The sequence below is a fragment of the Sitophilus oryzae genome, unplaced genomic scaffold (genome assembly GCF_002938485.1).
Source record: "Sitophilus oryzae breed Bouriz unplaced genomic scaffold, Soryzae_2.0 scaffold_1508_pilon_pilon, whole genome shotgun sequence".
Taxonomy (NCBI): Eukaryota; Metazoa; Arthropoda; class Insecta; order Coleoptera; family Curculionidae; genus Sitophilus; species Sitophilus oryzae.
Window position 1 is genome coordinate 128,126 of NW_022146179.1, and position 16,564 is coordinate 144,689.

General features: G+C 35.3%; 1 protein-coding gene across 1 annotated transcript in view; it reads right to left on the reverse strand.

Annotated features, from left to right (window-relative positions):
• Positions 1-16,564, reverse strand: part of LOC115878328 (polycomb group RING finger protein 3-like) — a 105,532-nt gene that overhangs the window by 22,473 nt on the left and 66,495 nt on the right. Inside the window, exons 2-4 of the mRNA XM_030894798.1 lie at positions 16,432-16,542; positions 7,843-7,951; positions 180-290 (exon numbers count right to left, since the gene is read on the reverse strand). Of these exons, the coding sequence (XP_030750658.1) occupies positions 180-290; positions 7,843-7,951; positions 16,432-16,542 (331 nt within the window). The remainder of the gene's footprint in view (positions 1-179; positions 291-7,842; positions 7,952-16,431; positions 16,543-16,564) is intronic.

Genomic DNA, 16,564 nt, shown 5'->3' on the forward strand with positions numbered 1-16,564 from the left:
TCATAAAACGTTTCAATCATATCGATAAACTGTCTGTAATAATTTAAATTACATATACATATCATATTGAATGTATAGATGAGCGAGAAGGTGGCTTTATTGCTAACTGATAATAAAGTTGTGTACTGACTTTATAGTACATTGTGTCAAACTCTCTAATAGTATTAATTGTCACTTACCGAGTAACATTATCACGACATCGTCCTGTGCATATTCTCTAATTTCACCCAACCATGCCCTTATATTGTCAAAGCTGTTCTTGTTTGTCACATCGTATAACAATAGTAAGGCTAAAAATGAAAATTTAATCAATTTATATACAGGATGCTACAAATTCGAGGTACGAGCATTAGTATCTCGGAAACCGTAATAGATACGAAGATAGTTAATTTGGGGCAAAGTTGCGCCTTGGGATGCCATCAAAAAAGTTTTAACAATTTCAAGGATTGCTGAGTTTTTTGGGGAAAACGGATTTTTTTTGAAAATTAATTTTATTTTTTCCTGTCGTTACTTTTTAGAAAACCAAAAAACTAATTACACATTCCTATATTCACTTTATTAGGGCTATCTGATAGTATTTTTAGATTTTCAAATTAGTTGATAATTTGTGAGATACAGAGGCCAACTTATTTTTTTTAAATACGGGCCTGCATTTTTTATTTCAGGTTTTGAAAGAACTCGGGCTTCTGACCGAGTGTGGCATTGTACCACACTTTATAATTTTTTTGTTTATTTTGGTACCTTAACAAGGACAAAACTATTTAATTATTATTTAAAATAATTTGAAGTCCGAGTCTTTTTTTTTAATTATTTAATCTGATTATATTCATCGCAACAATACTGATCAGCGCTAATTAATATTGAATAAGGGAAACTGAGCCAATTTAAAGATTCAAATAAATAATATCCAGGTGAACAATTTAAAGATATTATTTTTAACTTTTTTCATTGTGAGTTTGAAATCTCAGTGTACGATCTAATAATATGCATAAGATTAATCGTAGTTATTATAAATAAGTCATTTTCTACAAACTAGTTCCTAATGATCTACATGTTCGAAAGGGTTACCACCCTTTAGAATTTAGAATTTAGAATGAGTGGGAGGGGGGTTAATCACTTCGACCTTACAGATCCATTGTGTCCCCCTTTCTTGAATCATAACTCATCATACAGTCCCAGGGCTTTGACAAAAGCCAGTATCTGGGACGGTTTTATAGAGGGTAGTTCTCCATCTCCAATATCAGTCGTACCAAAATTCATGGCACGAATGGTTGTCGTCTCGGCGCACTCAGTGATGAGGTGTACTGGTGTTTCCCCATCTTCCCCACAGAATCTGCATTCGCTGTTTCTTCTTAGTTTCAATCTACTGAGGTGTTCATTGAGGGAGACAGTGTCCTGTTAAAAACCCCGTGACAATCCGAAGATTGTTCTTACTCAGACCCAGGAAGATCTGTGATTTTTCTTGATCATAAGCCCTCAGAAACTTCTTCGAGTGTCTTAGACCATTGCAAGATTTCCATTCCAGGTAGCGGATGGAATCTTCCAAGTCCTTGAGTTCCGCCTTGAGTTGGTTACCACTTGGAAAGCAGAACGGTTCTGGTCCAGTTAGTGGAGTGTTCGCTCCTTTCCTAGCTAGATTATTTGCTTTTTCATTGCCTTCTATCCCTTGGTGAGCAGGCACCCAGTGTAGGAGGACTTTGTTTTCTTTGCCTAATTTATTCAGCTTCTCTATGCATTCTTTGACCAATTTCAAATTGATTGATACTGAGTTGATCGCCTTTAACGCTGCTTGACTATCAGATAAGATGGCTATTTCTTGTTTCCGATAGTTCCTATCTAAGATAAGTTGTACGCATCTCTCGATAGCGTAGATTTCTGCCTGTAGGATACTAGGGTAAGTGCCCATTGGTTCGGAGTAATTAGCTCTCGGCCCAAACACTCCGATCCCTGTTCCCGTATTGGTTTTGGAAGCATCAGTATACCAAGTTATGGTATGGTCTTTTGGGAAGGTCGCGGTGATTAACTCCCCTTCTAAACATTCTACATGGTCTTTTAACTGCTGGGCAAGCGTTTCGCTCTTCCAATCCTTCTTATTGCTCAATACTACATTGACATGTTTGTCAAAGTTGTACGTTCTTGGCATATCGTCCACTGGGAGTTGCAGGAGTGGTATTTCCTTTTTGAGGGTGTTCCAAGCCCCTGATCTGACAATTCTCCCAGTACTAATTCCGTTAGTGACCATTCTAATCATTGTCGCATTGGCAATCTACCAATGACAATGTGCAGTGGTGTTAGATCTAGAATAACCTCCATTGCTGCTGTTGGACAGGTTCTCATGGCTCCTGTGATGCAAACACAGAGTCTCTGGAGTCTGAGTCTCTGGACTTTGCATAGGTTTAGCCTTGCCGTCCGTTGCTCTAGTTTTGTGTACCAGGCAACTGCTCCATAAGTAATCATGGGTCTTACTATCATGGTATACATCCAGCGCAAAATGTTAGGGGAGCAGCCCCATCTATTTCCCGCCAGTCTTCTGCATATCATGAGAGCCTTTATGGCTTTGCTGGTAGTGTTCTTAATATGCCTGTTCCACAGGAGTTTACTGTCCAGGGTTATTCCCAGGTATTTAACTTCCTGTGTTGGCAGTATTTCCTTTCCATCTAGTTGGATTCTTTTCAAGGTTTTCAGACTTCGCCTTCTGGTGAATGGCACTATCGCGGTTTTTTCTGAGTTGATACTCAGCCCGACAGTCCTACACCATCTCTCAGTGATACGGAGTCCTCTTTGGATAATATCACACAAGGTGCCTTCATGTTTCCCCCGAGCGATCATGACTATGTCATCTGCATACCCAATGCAGTGTATTCCCGCTAGAGTTAATTCATCTAGTAGTTCATCCACCACCAAGCTCAACGGCAAAGGGGAGGTTACTCCACCTTGTGGAGTTCCTTGCGTTGTTTTAACAGCTACAGTTTTGGTGCCCATCTGAGCCTCTGCTGTTCGTGTTGACAGCATTTCCCAAAACCAGCGAATAATAGTTCTGTTCACCCCTTTTGTTTCTAGAGATCGCCTGACCACCTTATGTGGTATATTGTCAAACGCCCCCGCAATATCCAAGAAGGCACAAATTGCTGTTTCTTTGCTATCCAGACTTGTCTGTATTAGCTCCGTTAATTGGTACAGAGCAGTTTCTGTGGATCTGCCCGTTCTTTTTTAATTATTTAATCTGATTATATTCATCGCAACAATACTGATCAGCGCTAATTAATACTGAATAAGGGAAACTGAGCCAATTTAAAGATTCAAATAAATAATATCCAGGTGAACAATTTAAAGATATTATTTTTAACTTTTTTCATTGTGAGTTTGAAATCTCAGTGTACGATCTAATAATATGCATAAGATTAATAGTAGTTATTATAAATAAGTCATTTTCTACAAACTATTTCCTAATGATCTACATGTTCGAAAGGGTTACCACCCTTTCTATTGCACAAATTTATTATTCGTTCAATTTTATTTATAGCTTAGCGTATTCAATGTTCTACTCCACTTCATTGTAATAGCTTACTTCGGGTTTCTCTTATTACCGATTCTGAACCGTCGCGCGTCGTAGAACTGTGATGCGTATGCGCAGAAGGAAATATGAAGACATTATTTCATTTGCGCATGCGCTGCAGAGTTCTAGGACTGTTCAGAATCGGTAATAACAAGAACCCGAACAAAGCTTAAGTTTGAACGCTTATCAATATTGTAACAATGAATAGATTATAGTTATTAATGATACAAGTTCGATACGAACATCATAGTGAAACGCGTGTAACGTTAAGCCACGAGGCGTTAGCCGAGTGGCTTAGTTACACAAGTTTCATTAAAAAGTTCGTATCGAACGTGTATCATTCAAAATTTAATCTACGACGCGATACGAGGGACGATCCAAAGAGATTTGATTTAATTTAAAATATCAGAGATATCCACATAAAAATTAAAATTCAAAATTATCAGGTGCCCATATTGGTTGACGCCGTGGTAACCGTGCTTGTTGATTGGTTCCATTTTGACTTTGACAACTCAATTATTGATATTCAATTTTGTGTTAAACGTTCAGTTTTAGCAAAAAGCAAAAAATAATATTAATATGGGTGATTCTGATTCTAAAAATATTGTTGTCCCTTCGGATATTGAAGGCATTGCGCAAAACGTTAATTAATGTTTACAATAAATAAACGTATTTAGGTACCTTTTTTGCTTGTTTCTTATTTTAAAATTTGCGTGTTATTATGAATTCATAATAGCACTATAGTGTGACCAACGGATCTGTAGCTACGGGGTATCGGCAGGGGAACGCAGTTGTAAACAAAACACGCCCACTTTCATTCATAAAATAGGCATGGGCGTACGGTGTTTTATGAAAATAATGTGTATCATAAATATAATATTCAGATTAATACATTTTCAAAAAACTTTATGCTGTTTGAATCGTTACTGTTGAGTTAGCAGATAAACACTAAAAGCTTTTATTAAAGCTCCCTTAAATATTTTGAATCATTTTATTATTATGTGTTGTTAATATAATAGAAGAAATAATTACAGCTGGGGGTTGGAACCTTTGGTCTTACACAGCAAAATAAAACACTAAATCAGTACAATACACCAAAACACTTTAATTTTACACTGGACGCACGTTTCGCTAACCATATCTGCCATCAGCAGATGATCAAGACTGAGTCTTGAGGTATATTTATTTTATATATCTATACTAACTATATTTTTTTCTATAATACATAATTTTAGATATAACTATGTCCAGCAAAAAAAATCTTGAAAATAGTTAACTTTGGAAGCGCAAACAAAACATAATTTTACTCACCAGTAGATCCAATATTGCCTATTACACCAGATATGGTATCGCTCCGCCAGCACTTTTTAAAGGTTAGGTCATTGTCTACCCATATGTTTTATCCAAATAGATAATACTTGGCTATATTTTTGAATTTCTCGTATATATCTCTCTCTGCAATTTAATGGGCCGCTCCATTAATATTTATCTGTTATTTTGACATTTACGCCAAAAAATTCATTTGATTTTAATAACCCCCTTAGCGTTTCCCTGCCAAAGGAAAATTCGATTCTTCCTGCAATTTTTGCAAAAGCTTTCTAATTGCGGGGACAAGTTTGAATTCGAGATAAAATCTATTTATCAAATTCCTGACCACTTCGAAAAAGTCGTCGAGCGTTTCAACAGCAGTCTCACGTGGTCGTTTCTTTCCAGGGCTGGATATCATTTTATCGGGGTTAGTTTTCAGCGTTTTTTTTTATCTTCTGTGTGATTTTTTTATAGCCGATACGCTAACTCCGGTATAAAGAAATATCCGCTCAAGTTTACGTTTAAGCGGCAACTTAAGCGAACTCTCTGTAGCTTCTTCGTCGCAAACCCTATTATGAACTCAAGGAAATAAACCAAATGAGATTTCATCCACGTTTATTTATATTTATTTTAGTTTAGCTAAAATATTTAGGTAAAATGTGTGCTTTTCATTTTAGCCAATATTTAATTTTAATATTCTAATTATATTATTATTAAATAATTATTAATAATTATACGTTAAAACATAGATATAAAACAAACATAGCATGTATAAACATCATTTGAGACGGGAAACTAAACATGTTTTGCCCAGAAGCGGCCGACGTCAATTGCGTTCGACTTTGCTGCCATAAGGTCCTCTATAGTGCACTTTTAATTTTTAATATTAATAATTAAAAACTACGAACGAAAAACATTATAACAAGATAACAAAACAATAAAACACAACTTAACTATCAAATATACGAAAAATATAGGAATAAAGTTTAGGATAACCGGTATAAAATAATGAAATAAACTAATAATGATCAAAAGAATGACACCGCCACTGGATATTTCAATAGTATTCAATATTCCTACTCTTTTCAGAAGAGACCGTGAAGTTGGGGATAAAGCAAGCGAATAGGAAAGGCGTAAAAGCCATGGCAACCGCGTGGTAACAAATCCTGTGACGTACTCTCGCCAATCATGTTCGATGAATAGGCGGCCATGCGCGGCGATGCCGGTTTGCCAATGTTATCGTTGAAAAATCTTCAACTTTCATAATAAGCAGATTATACAGAATGAAAGAAATAAGTTTGGTTTGGTTTGGTTTGGTTTGGTTGTATTAAATAAAACATATCGTACAATATGAACTAAGTTAAAATTCCTTAGTAATATACGTCAGAATATATGCTAAACACATTATATATAATAAAAACATTAAATTTATAGTTCATGTCTGGCAATTTTGCAATTTTATAGATAAACGTGGCAATGTCGATTTTTTTTTCTCGCATTCCTTCCGTAGCTTCAGATCCGCTGGTCAAACAATAGTGCTATTATGAAAGCCATAATGATATCCAAATGACAATGTTAAATGTGTCATAATGACATTGTCGTAGATTAAATATTAAAAAGCAAAGCCAGACTTGAAATTAGGTTAAATGTATTGTGTTAAATCCGTTTTGTTCAAAAAAACTGAGCAATCTTGAATTTTTTAAAACTTTCTTGATGACATCTTGGTAAACACCCCAAAGCGCAACTTTGCCCCAATTTAATCGTGTTCGTATCCAACTAACCTAACTTAACCGAGATACCAATACTCGTACCTCGAATTTGTAGCACCCTGTATATTGTTATATTAATTGATTTAGATATAATTTAACTTTGCTGTTAGTTTTTGCTTTAAATTTGATTAAAAATGGCATAATAAAATTTAAGCTGTCGCTCGTAATTATAAAAACTATACAGGGTGGTTCGAACTGTATTCCGGAAACTTCGGCAGCATATTCTGCAGATAAAAATAAGTAAAAAAGTTCGTATAAATGTATGCCCTAAAATGCTTAGTTCCGGAGATACAGGGTGTAGAAGTTTCATTTTTATTTCGATTTTTTCCAAATAATTTATGAAGTAACGTCAATATTTGGATGAAAATTGGTGTCTGGGAGTTTGACATGAGAAATTTGATTTTGATGTCAATATGACTCCTACTAGTAGCGGGGCCACCTATATATTTTTTAACTGGTTTGAAGAGTAATAACTTTTCGTCCGTACCTGTATAAACCTACTGAATAAATATATATAAATATACATTTACGACGTTTCTTACGTGAAAAGGGTCTCTTGGTGAAAATTGTTACGAGTAATGGTTTCGAGATATTTGGAATCGAAATTATCAATACCTGTCATCATTGACATAAATTAAACATGTTGACTAAATAGTTATTAGGCTGAAATCATAAATTTGAAATGTTTTTGTGTGAAAAGTTCAACAGAAACTGTTTTATCATCATTTCTTGCAGAAAATGTTTGATTAATTTACAAAAATAAAAATTTCCCAAATTTATTATTTCAGTGAAATAACTATCTACTCAACCTGTTTATTTTTCGTCAATAATGACATGTACTGACATGACTACTTCCATTCTAAATATCTTAAGAACGGTTGCTCGGAGCGATTTTTACAAAGAGATATTTTTTACGTAAAAAGTCACAGAGATGTATATTTTTTGCTCGGTAGTTTTATACAGGTACGGACAAAAACTCCCAGGCACCAATTTTCATCGAAATATTGACATTACATCAGAAATTATTTAGAAAAAATCGAAATAAAAATAAAACTTGTACACCCTGCATCTCTGAAATTAAGCATTTTAGGACATACCTCTATACGAACTTTTTTACTTATTTTTATCTGCAGAATATGCTGCCGAAGTTTCCGGAATACAGTTCGGACCACTATAACTAGGTATACCTTGGTAATTATAAAAACTTACCGTGTGCATCCCTGTAGTACGCATGTGTAACACTTCGAAACCGCTCCTGACCAGCTGTGTCCCAAATTTGCAACTTAACTTTGGTCTCGTCGACTTCAACAACTTTTGTCTAAAATTGAATTAAAGCACTTTAACAATTTGAAACTGCTATATAACTCTACTATTAAATTACAGCAATTTACTACTAGTTTCAAAAAATTATTACCTACATTAAAATTTATAGGGATATATTAACATTAACTTAACATAATTAATACCTGTACAAAATTTTAATGTAGGTTGGTATATGTATATCATATTTTAAATATAATATTATAATCAATATGCGGGGTTTATTTTATATAATATTGTGCAATACTGTTTCATAATTTTCTTTATTTTATTAATTAATGTTTTAATATACTATATATATTTTTACTCTAGTAGGTTATTATTTTACAAAATCTTGAAACAAATAACAAACAGATGTTATTATAATTTTAGCTATTACATATAGTGCGTGCCAAAAATTCATAAAGCCGCGTCCAAGCTACTTGAACAAAATGTTCGCGAACATATATAATTCACACTATATACTCGTAGCAGCAGGTCGTAAACGACGGCACAGTCTATCGGATCGGTCCGGAGGATTGAGGTGCGGAGAAGAATGCGACAACCAGTTTGCTCTATAGATCTAGGATGCGTTTAGGTTAGCCGTTTTTTCGAGTGCCCGGATTTCGAGTGCAAGAATTTTATTAAATAAATTAACCGGTAAACCAAAACTGACTGGACAAATCCCAAGTCATTTAGGCCTATTAGTCTCACATCGTTCATACAAAAAACGCTGGAGAAAGTAGTTGACAACCATATTGGAGAAAATCATCTAAAGGTTAAACCATTGCATGATAGTCAGCACGCATATAGAACGGGCAGATCCACAGAAACTGCTCTGTACCAATTAACGGAGCTAATACAGACAAGTCTGGATAGCAAAGAAACAGCAATTTGTGCCTTCTTGGATATTGCGGGGGCGTTTGACAATATACCACATAAGGTGGTCAGGCGATCTCTAGAAACAAGAGGGGTGAACAGAACTATTATTCGCTGGTTTTGGGAAATGCTGTCAACACGAACAGCAGAGGCTCAGATGGGCACCAAAACTGTAGCTGTTAAAACAACGCAAGAAACCCCTCCTTTGCTGTGGAGCTTGGTGGTGGATGAACTACTAGATGAATTAACTCTAGCGGGAATACACTGCATTGGGTATGCAGATGACATAGTCATGATCGCTCGGGGGAAAACATGAAGGCACCTTGTGTGATATTATCCAAAGAGGACTCCGTATCACTGAGAGATGGTGTAGGACTGTCGGGCTGAGTATCAACTCAGACAAAACCGCGATAGTGCCATTCACCAGAAGGCGAAGTCTGAAAAACTTGAAAAGAATCCAACTAGATGGAAAGGAATACTGCCAACACAGGAAGTTAAATACCTGGGAATAACCCTGGACAGTAAACTCCTGTGGAACAGGCATATTAAGAACACTACCAGCAAAGCCATAAAGGCTCTCATGATATGCAGAAGACTGGCCGGAAATAGATGGGGCTGCTCCCTAACATTTTGCGCTGGATGTATACCATGATAGTAAGACCCATGATTACTTATGGAGCAGTTGCCTGGTACACAAAACTAGAGCAACGGACGGCAAGGCTAAACCTATGCAAAGTTCAGAGACTAGCATGTGTTTGCATCACAGGAGCCATGAGAACCTGTCCAACAGCAGCAATGGAGGTCATTCTAGATCTAACACCACTGCACATTGCCATTGGTAGATATGCCAATGCGACAATGATTAGAATGGTCACTAACGGAATTAGTACTGGGAGAATTGTCAGATCAGGGGCTTGGAACACCCTCAAAAAGGAAATACGACTTCTGCAACTCCCAGTGGACGATATGCCAAGAACGTACAACTTTGACAAACATGTCAATGTAGTATTGAGCAATAAGAAGGATTGGAAGAGCGAAACGCTTGCCCAGCAGTTAAAAGACCATACCATAACTTGGTATACTGATGCTTCCAAAACCAATACGGGAACAGGGATCGGGTGTTTGGGCCGAGAGCTAATTACTCCGAACCAATGGGCACTTACCCTAGTATCCTACAGGCAGAAATCTACGCTATCGAGAGATGCGTACAACTTATCTTAGATAGGAACTATCGGAAACAAGAAATAGCCATCTTATCTGATAGTCAAGCAGCGTTAAAGGCGATCAACTCAGTCTCAATCAATTCGAAATTGGTCAAAGAATACATAGAGAAGCTGAATAAATTAGGCAAAGAAAACAAAGTCCTCCTACACTGGGTGCCTGCTCACCAAGGGATAAAAGGCAATGAAAAAGCAAATAATCTAGGTAGAAAAGGAGCGAACACTCCACTAACTGGACCAGAACCGTTCTGCTTTCCAAGTGGTAACCAACTCAAGGAGGAACTCAAGAACTTGGAAGATTCCATCCGCAACCTGGAATGGAAATCTTGCAATGGTCTAGGACACTCGAAGAAGTTTCTGAGGGCTTATGATCAATAAAAATCACAGATCTTCCTAGGTCTGAGTAAGAACAATCTTCGGATTGTCACGGGGTTTTAACAGGACACTGTCTCCTCAATGAACACCTCAGTAGATTGAAACTAAGAAGAAACGGCGAATGCAGATTCTGTGGGGAAGATGGTGAAACACCAGTACACCTCATCACTGAGTGCGCCGAGACGACAACCATTCGTGCCATGCATTTTGGTACGACTGATATTGGAGATGGAGAACTACCCTCTATAAAACCGTCCCAGATACTGGCTTTTGTCAAAGCCCTGGGACTGTATGATGAGTTATGATTCAAGAAAGGGGGACACAATGGATCTGTAAGGTCGAAGTGATTAACCCCCCTCCCACTCATTCTAATTCTAATTCTAATTCTAACCGGTAAACAGTTTAAGAACTTTTGTCGTTGAAGAATCAATATTTAGCAGGCGGAGGGTTACAGGGGTCATTTGGTAGATTATTCGTTATAGTGTATTTTTAAGATCTGTATTCATGTTCAGCCGATTCTACCAGGTGTTTCTCAAAAGGGGCTCACTTTTTTACTTTTTTCATTTTTTCAAATAATACAACGAAATTTGGTTTGTTAGTATATGACATAAATCGGGATTGATTGACGTATTCAATTACCTTCGGTCGCTTCTTGTTTCACCGGAAATGACTACAACTTTGTATTTTTAGATTGTATCCTAAGTACTTTTTTACTTTATTTGATAGAAAATGACATTCTGAATAGAATGACATTTTTTTTATACGTCAATTTTAGACAATTCGAATTAAATAAAAATAGCATTTTTTTTCAATCTAGAGTGCCAAGACTGAGTTAAAACTATTAATTTGTAATCAAAGAACTTTGGAAACATATATTTGATCGTGTAAAATTTTTTCGTGTCCTTTCATGGCCGCTTAAAAGATGCCCAAATCGTATTTTTAATGATAACTAAAATGTTTCAAATGGTACGAGGCTGGCTCAGCATATTTGGAAAAAGCATTTTTTACGAATAATTTGGTACCACATACTTGCGAACATTTTGTTCGAGTAGCTTGGACGCGGCTTAATAAATGAAAAAAATATAATCCAGTTATTGAAAAGGTTTAGACAAAATTGAGTTTCAATATATTTATGAAAATTGTCATATAAACCGCAATTAATTTTGAAAACTTTTATCTTTTACATTGATTATTCGTTATTGTGATTCATGTCAATTTTTACATACTGGGTGCGCGCGCGTCTCAAAAGTGGCTCACGCCCTATAACTTTTTTATTTTTTCAGATAAAAAAAAGGAGATTTGGTATAGTAGTATATGACATAAATTAGCATTGATTGACGTATTCAATTGCTTTTGTTTACTTCCCGTTTTACCGGAAATGACCAAGAACAGTTAACCTAATAGGACTGCTCATTCAGCCAAAAGTGTCCGCCAGGTGCATGCGAAAACTACTTGCTTTGTGACGTCATTGTAGTCATTGTCATGGTTATTAGTCCTTATCCGGCAACCAATAATACACACACGGGCATTATTGGTTGCCGAATGGAAAACGTTCATTATTTAGTTTATTTATTTAAACACCTTATATGTATGCAGTATAGAAAATTAACTGTATAAATCGTATTAAATACTCGGATAATGCATTTTTAAGAACAGCAGTTCCCAGCATCACCTTTTACAAGCATTCTTTTTAGAGTACTTCCATATTTTGCTTTAAAATAATTAATAAACAAAATCGTGGGCACTTAGTATGCACTTTGTCATAATCCACAACACAAAATGAACGTATTTATACACTCTATAGCTCTAAAAACTTTAAAGACACCTTTTTCACATTTAAAATTGACAAAATAGTTAACTCAAAATTTCTCAGCTGTTATTTTTATAAGTTTACCATAGGCAACTAATAATACACACTATCATGACAAGGCCACGAAGGCTTTGACAAGGACGACAATGACACCACAACTGTCAGCTGAAGCGCGGGAAGAGGCGAACGTACGTCTTATGAGGATGAGCAATCCTATTAGTTTGCCGTTCTTGGGAAATGACTACAACTTTTGATTTTTAAATGGCACACTTGGTATAGTTCTACTTTATTCGATAGAAAATGACACTCTGAATAATGACATATCATATGTCAGCTTTTGACATTATCGCATATGGTTTATTTGAAATTGTAACATGCGGTTCATACGATAATTTGACTCGAAATACCGAGTGTGTGGTACCAAATTATTCGTCAAAAGATGCTTTTTCCAAATATATGCTAACGAGCCACCCCTGTTCCATTTGAAGTAATTGAGATATGATTAAAAATACGATTTGGGCATCTTTTAACCGGCCAGGACAAGACACGAAAAATATTTAACGATCAAAACTATTTTTCCAAGGCTCCTTGATTGAAAATTAGTGTTTTTAACACAGCCATGGCACTCTAGATTGAAATTTAAAATACGATTTTTTTAAGCAAACATGTCAGAAGTTGACCTATGATATGTCATTTTATTCAGAGTGTCGTTTTCTATCGAATAAAGTAGAAATATAGTGAGGGCGCCATTTAAAAATCAAAAGTTGTAGTCATTTCCGGTACAACAGGAATTGACCAACAATAATTAAATACGTCAATCGATCCTAATTTATGTCATATACTAACATACCAAATCTCGTTTTTTTATCTGAAAAAATAAAAAAGTTATAGGGTTTGAGCGACTTTTGAGACGCACCCGGCAGAGAGTCCATAATTCGTGAATTTCCAAACTACTTGTTGCAAATTCTTGGCATTACATTGCAAACCCAAATTTAAGTACTTTTACTCTTTAGCAGGATTCCTAGTTGACGGCCGTTTTCATTCGACCATATGGATCTTCTCAGAAATTATATTTTTTTTACTATACAAAATGGCGCCTTTCTTAGTATACGGACGCATGAACTGCGTATTGTATCAGATTTAAATTTTTGAACCATATGTAGGTTTATATGGACCAGATTTTAAAATTATTTGGTGAAAATAATTATTAGTTAATTTTTTAATGGAACACACTATACATATATCAAACCTTTTTTTATGATTCTAAATAATTTTTAAGGTGTTAACGTTGAAATTAAGCGTGGAAGTCACTTCGAAAAATTTGGCATTTGGTTGCTACATTAAATTATACCAGCAGAAAAAAATAGTGGTGTAAAAAAATAAGAACTCTCGGAAACGGTAAGTAGCTAAACGACCAGTGAAGCCTCTACGGATAGATCTAGTGGAGCTCTATATTCGCCCAATTTGTGTGTTTCAAAAATGCATAGTTTCCCGGATATTTAATTTAAAAGATTTCGATTGTCGATTTTCTGGAATATCCCTTTGAAAAAACTCGATTTTTTTATTTATTAACTTCTTCCACTTTTTTCGCCTGGTACGGTTAGAAGACGTGAATGTAAGAATTCTAAATGTAATTTGACCCCCTTTTTAGGTTATATTGTCTTTAAAAAAAATCCGAAAATGAAAAAATCAGATTATTTTTTTTCTCACCCTGTATGTATGTACTTTTTGACTCGCAGAAAACAATTTAAAGTTGAAATTTTGCAAAAATCGAAAATAGCAAATATCTCGAAAACGGCAAGTAGCTAGTGAGTGAGGCCTCTACGGATGGAGCGAGTGGATCCCTATAATCGCCCCATTTAAACTGTCCAAAAATGTGTGAAAATTTCCAAAAATATTAATTAAAATTAATTGCCCAAAAATGACTAAAAATTGATATTTCTTGAAAGTCCCCGTATATTTGTAAAAAATTAGCCACCATAGTTCTTGTCGCTTGATATACAGGGTGTCCCAGGCTGAGCGTGCATTAGAAGTTTTTAGAAAACTACAATATCTAGATCGGAGATTTTTTGCACATCATTGTTTCAAAATAAGATCTGTCGATTAAAAATATTTTCAATATGGCGGCACTTCCGGAAATACCGAAAGTTGACAGCAACTTTCTTATTTTAAATGGGTACCGCTATTTTTTACTACATATCTAAATTCTCTATCAAATTTTATGAATTTTTATATCATTATATCAAACACTCTCTACCTAACATTAACTGTTTGTGAGAAATAAAATATTTAAAATTTTTGGACCAAAATAGCTGCCTGTCAAAAGAAATTGTATAGCCTAAACGTCAAATTTAGTGATTACCAGAGCTGCTGTGACATAAAGAGAAGACATGTGGCTATCTATTTCAAAAATTAAATGGTTTGAGTGTCATATATACCTATACCTAATGCCGCAACCGCACATGCGGCATTTGACGATCTCCGATCGGGGCTTCGCCGATTTCCTATGTGTGTGGATGGGGAAGCCGGAGTTCGGCGACTCGATCGGCGACGAGAATGAGCGCTCGTCTCTATGTTGTTGCTACCTGACCAGAGCATTGCCAGAGCCCGCATGTGTGGATGGAAAGGCGAAGCCGATCACGAGCGCTAGGTAGTTGACGAGCGCTCGGAGTTCGCTAAATGCCGCATGTGCGGTTGCGGCATAATATTGACCGTAGCTGTCATGGAATCCAGAGATTAATAAGTTATCATAAATCATTTTGTTTTTCAAATGGAAACCCATTTTTTTATTTCACTAGTGAAAAGGTTTTTCAATTCGTTACTTTTTGATTATACATGTTCCTAACTGATGTTAAATAACTTAAAAACGATTTCTTTTAGGCATAGGAACTAAAAAATTGTCATAAATCATTTTTTTCAAATGAAAACCCACTTTTTTTTATTTCACTAGTGAAAAGGCTTTTCAATTCGTTACTTTTTGATTATACATGTTCATATGCCTAAAATAAATAGTTTTTAAGTTATTTGAGATTTAGTTTTAAAGCGTAATATTTTCCTTGATTTTATCTAGATTTCTTTGACATTAAGTGTCAAACCATCAGACATTTTATTTCCTTCTGTCAAAAAACTAATTATTTCAATTTCGTGTTTTATAAATACTGCCTGGTAAAACTCTATAAAGTGTATTTATAAAAATATATTTGTATTTTGATAACTAATGGTAATATGTCATGGCCAGATATAGTTTTACATAGCTTGACGTTTAACGTCATAGGCTACTGGTTAAAAACCAGAAAAATGTACGCTTTAAAACTAAATCTTAAATAACTTAAAAACGATTCATTTTAGGTAAAGGGACATGTATAATCAAAAAAGTAACGAATTGAAAAACCTTTTCATTAGTGAAATAAAAGAGTGGGTTTCCATTTGAAAAAAAATATTTATGACAATTTTTTAGTCTCTCGATTCCATGACAGCTACGGCTACGAACAAAATTACAACAATTTAATTTTTGAAATAGAAAATTTTTGAAAAATTCAAACAATTTAATTTTTGAAATAGAGAGCCACATGTCTTCTCTTTATGTCACAGTGGCTGTGGTAATCACTAAATTTGACGTTTAGACTAGACAATTTTTTTTGACAGGTAATTTTTTCCTCCCAAAACTTTAAATATTTTTTTCTCAAAAACCGTTAATGTTAATTTAAGACTGTTTGATATCTAAATTCATAAAATTTTACAGAGAACTTAAGTATTTAATAAAAAATTGGGTACTCATTTAAAATAGGAAAGTTGCTGTTAACTTCCGGTATTTCCGGAAGTGCCGCCATATTGAAAATATTTTTAATCGATAGATCTCATTGTGAAACAATGATGTGCAAAAAATCTCCGATCTAAATCTTACAGTTCTCTAGAAACTTCTAATGCACGCTCAGCCTGGGACACCCTGAATAGCAAAATTCCACATAACCATTTACCGATAACTCAATAATAATTTTTCCCCATTTGTTGCCAACTTTCTCTCACACCCTTATAACTTTTTTGGGATGCCCCATCAGAGTTACAAATAATATCAAAAAACTTCATTTCGATACAAATTTGTATTCTCCTTGCAGTTTTCATCTTGTATGAGAAAACCGCCACCCTGTAGCGTAATTAATAATACATCAAACACTACAGAAAAGCAATTGCTATTTCAGTTAGTAATTTGCTCACCCTAAAATCGACGCCGACCGTCGATATGAAATTGCCGGAGAGGAAAAGCCCGTCCCTGAATCGCATCAGCATACAAGTCTTGCCGACGCCGGAATCTCCCAGGAGCATGACCTGTTTCAAATTGGAATCGGTA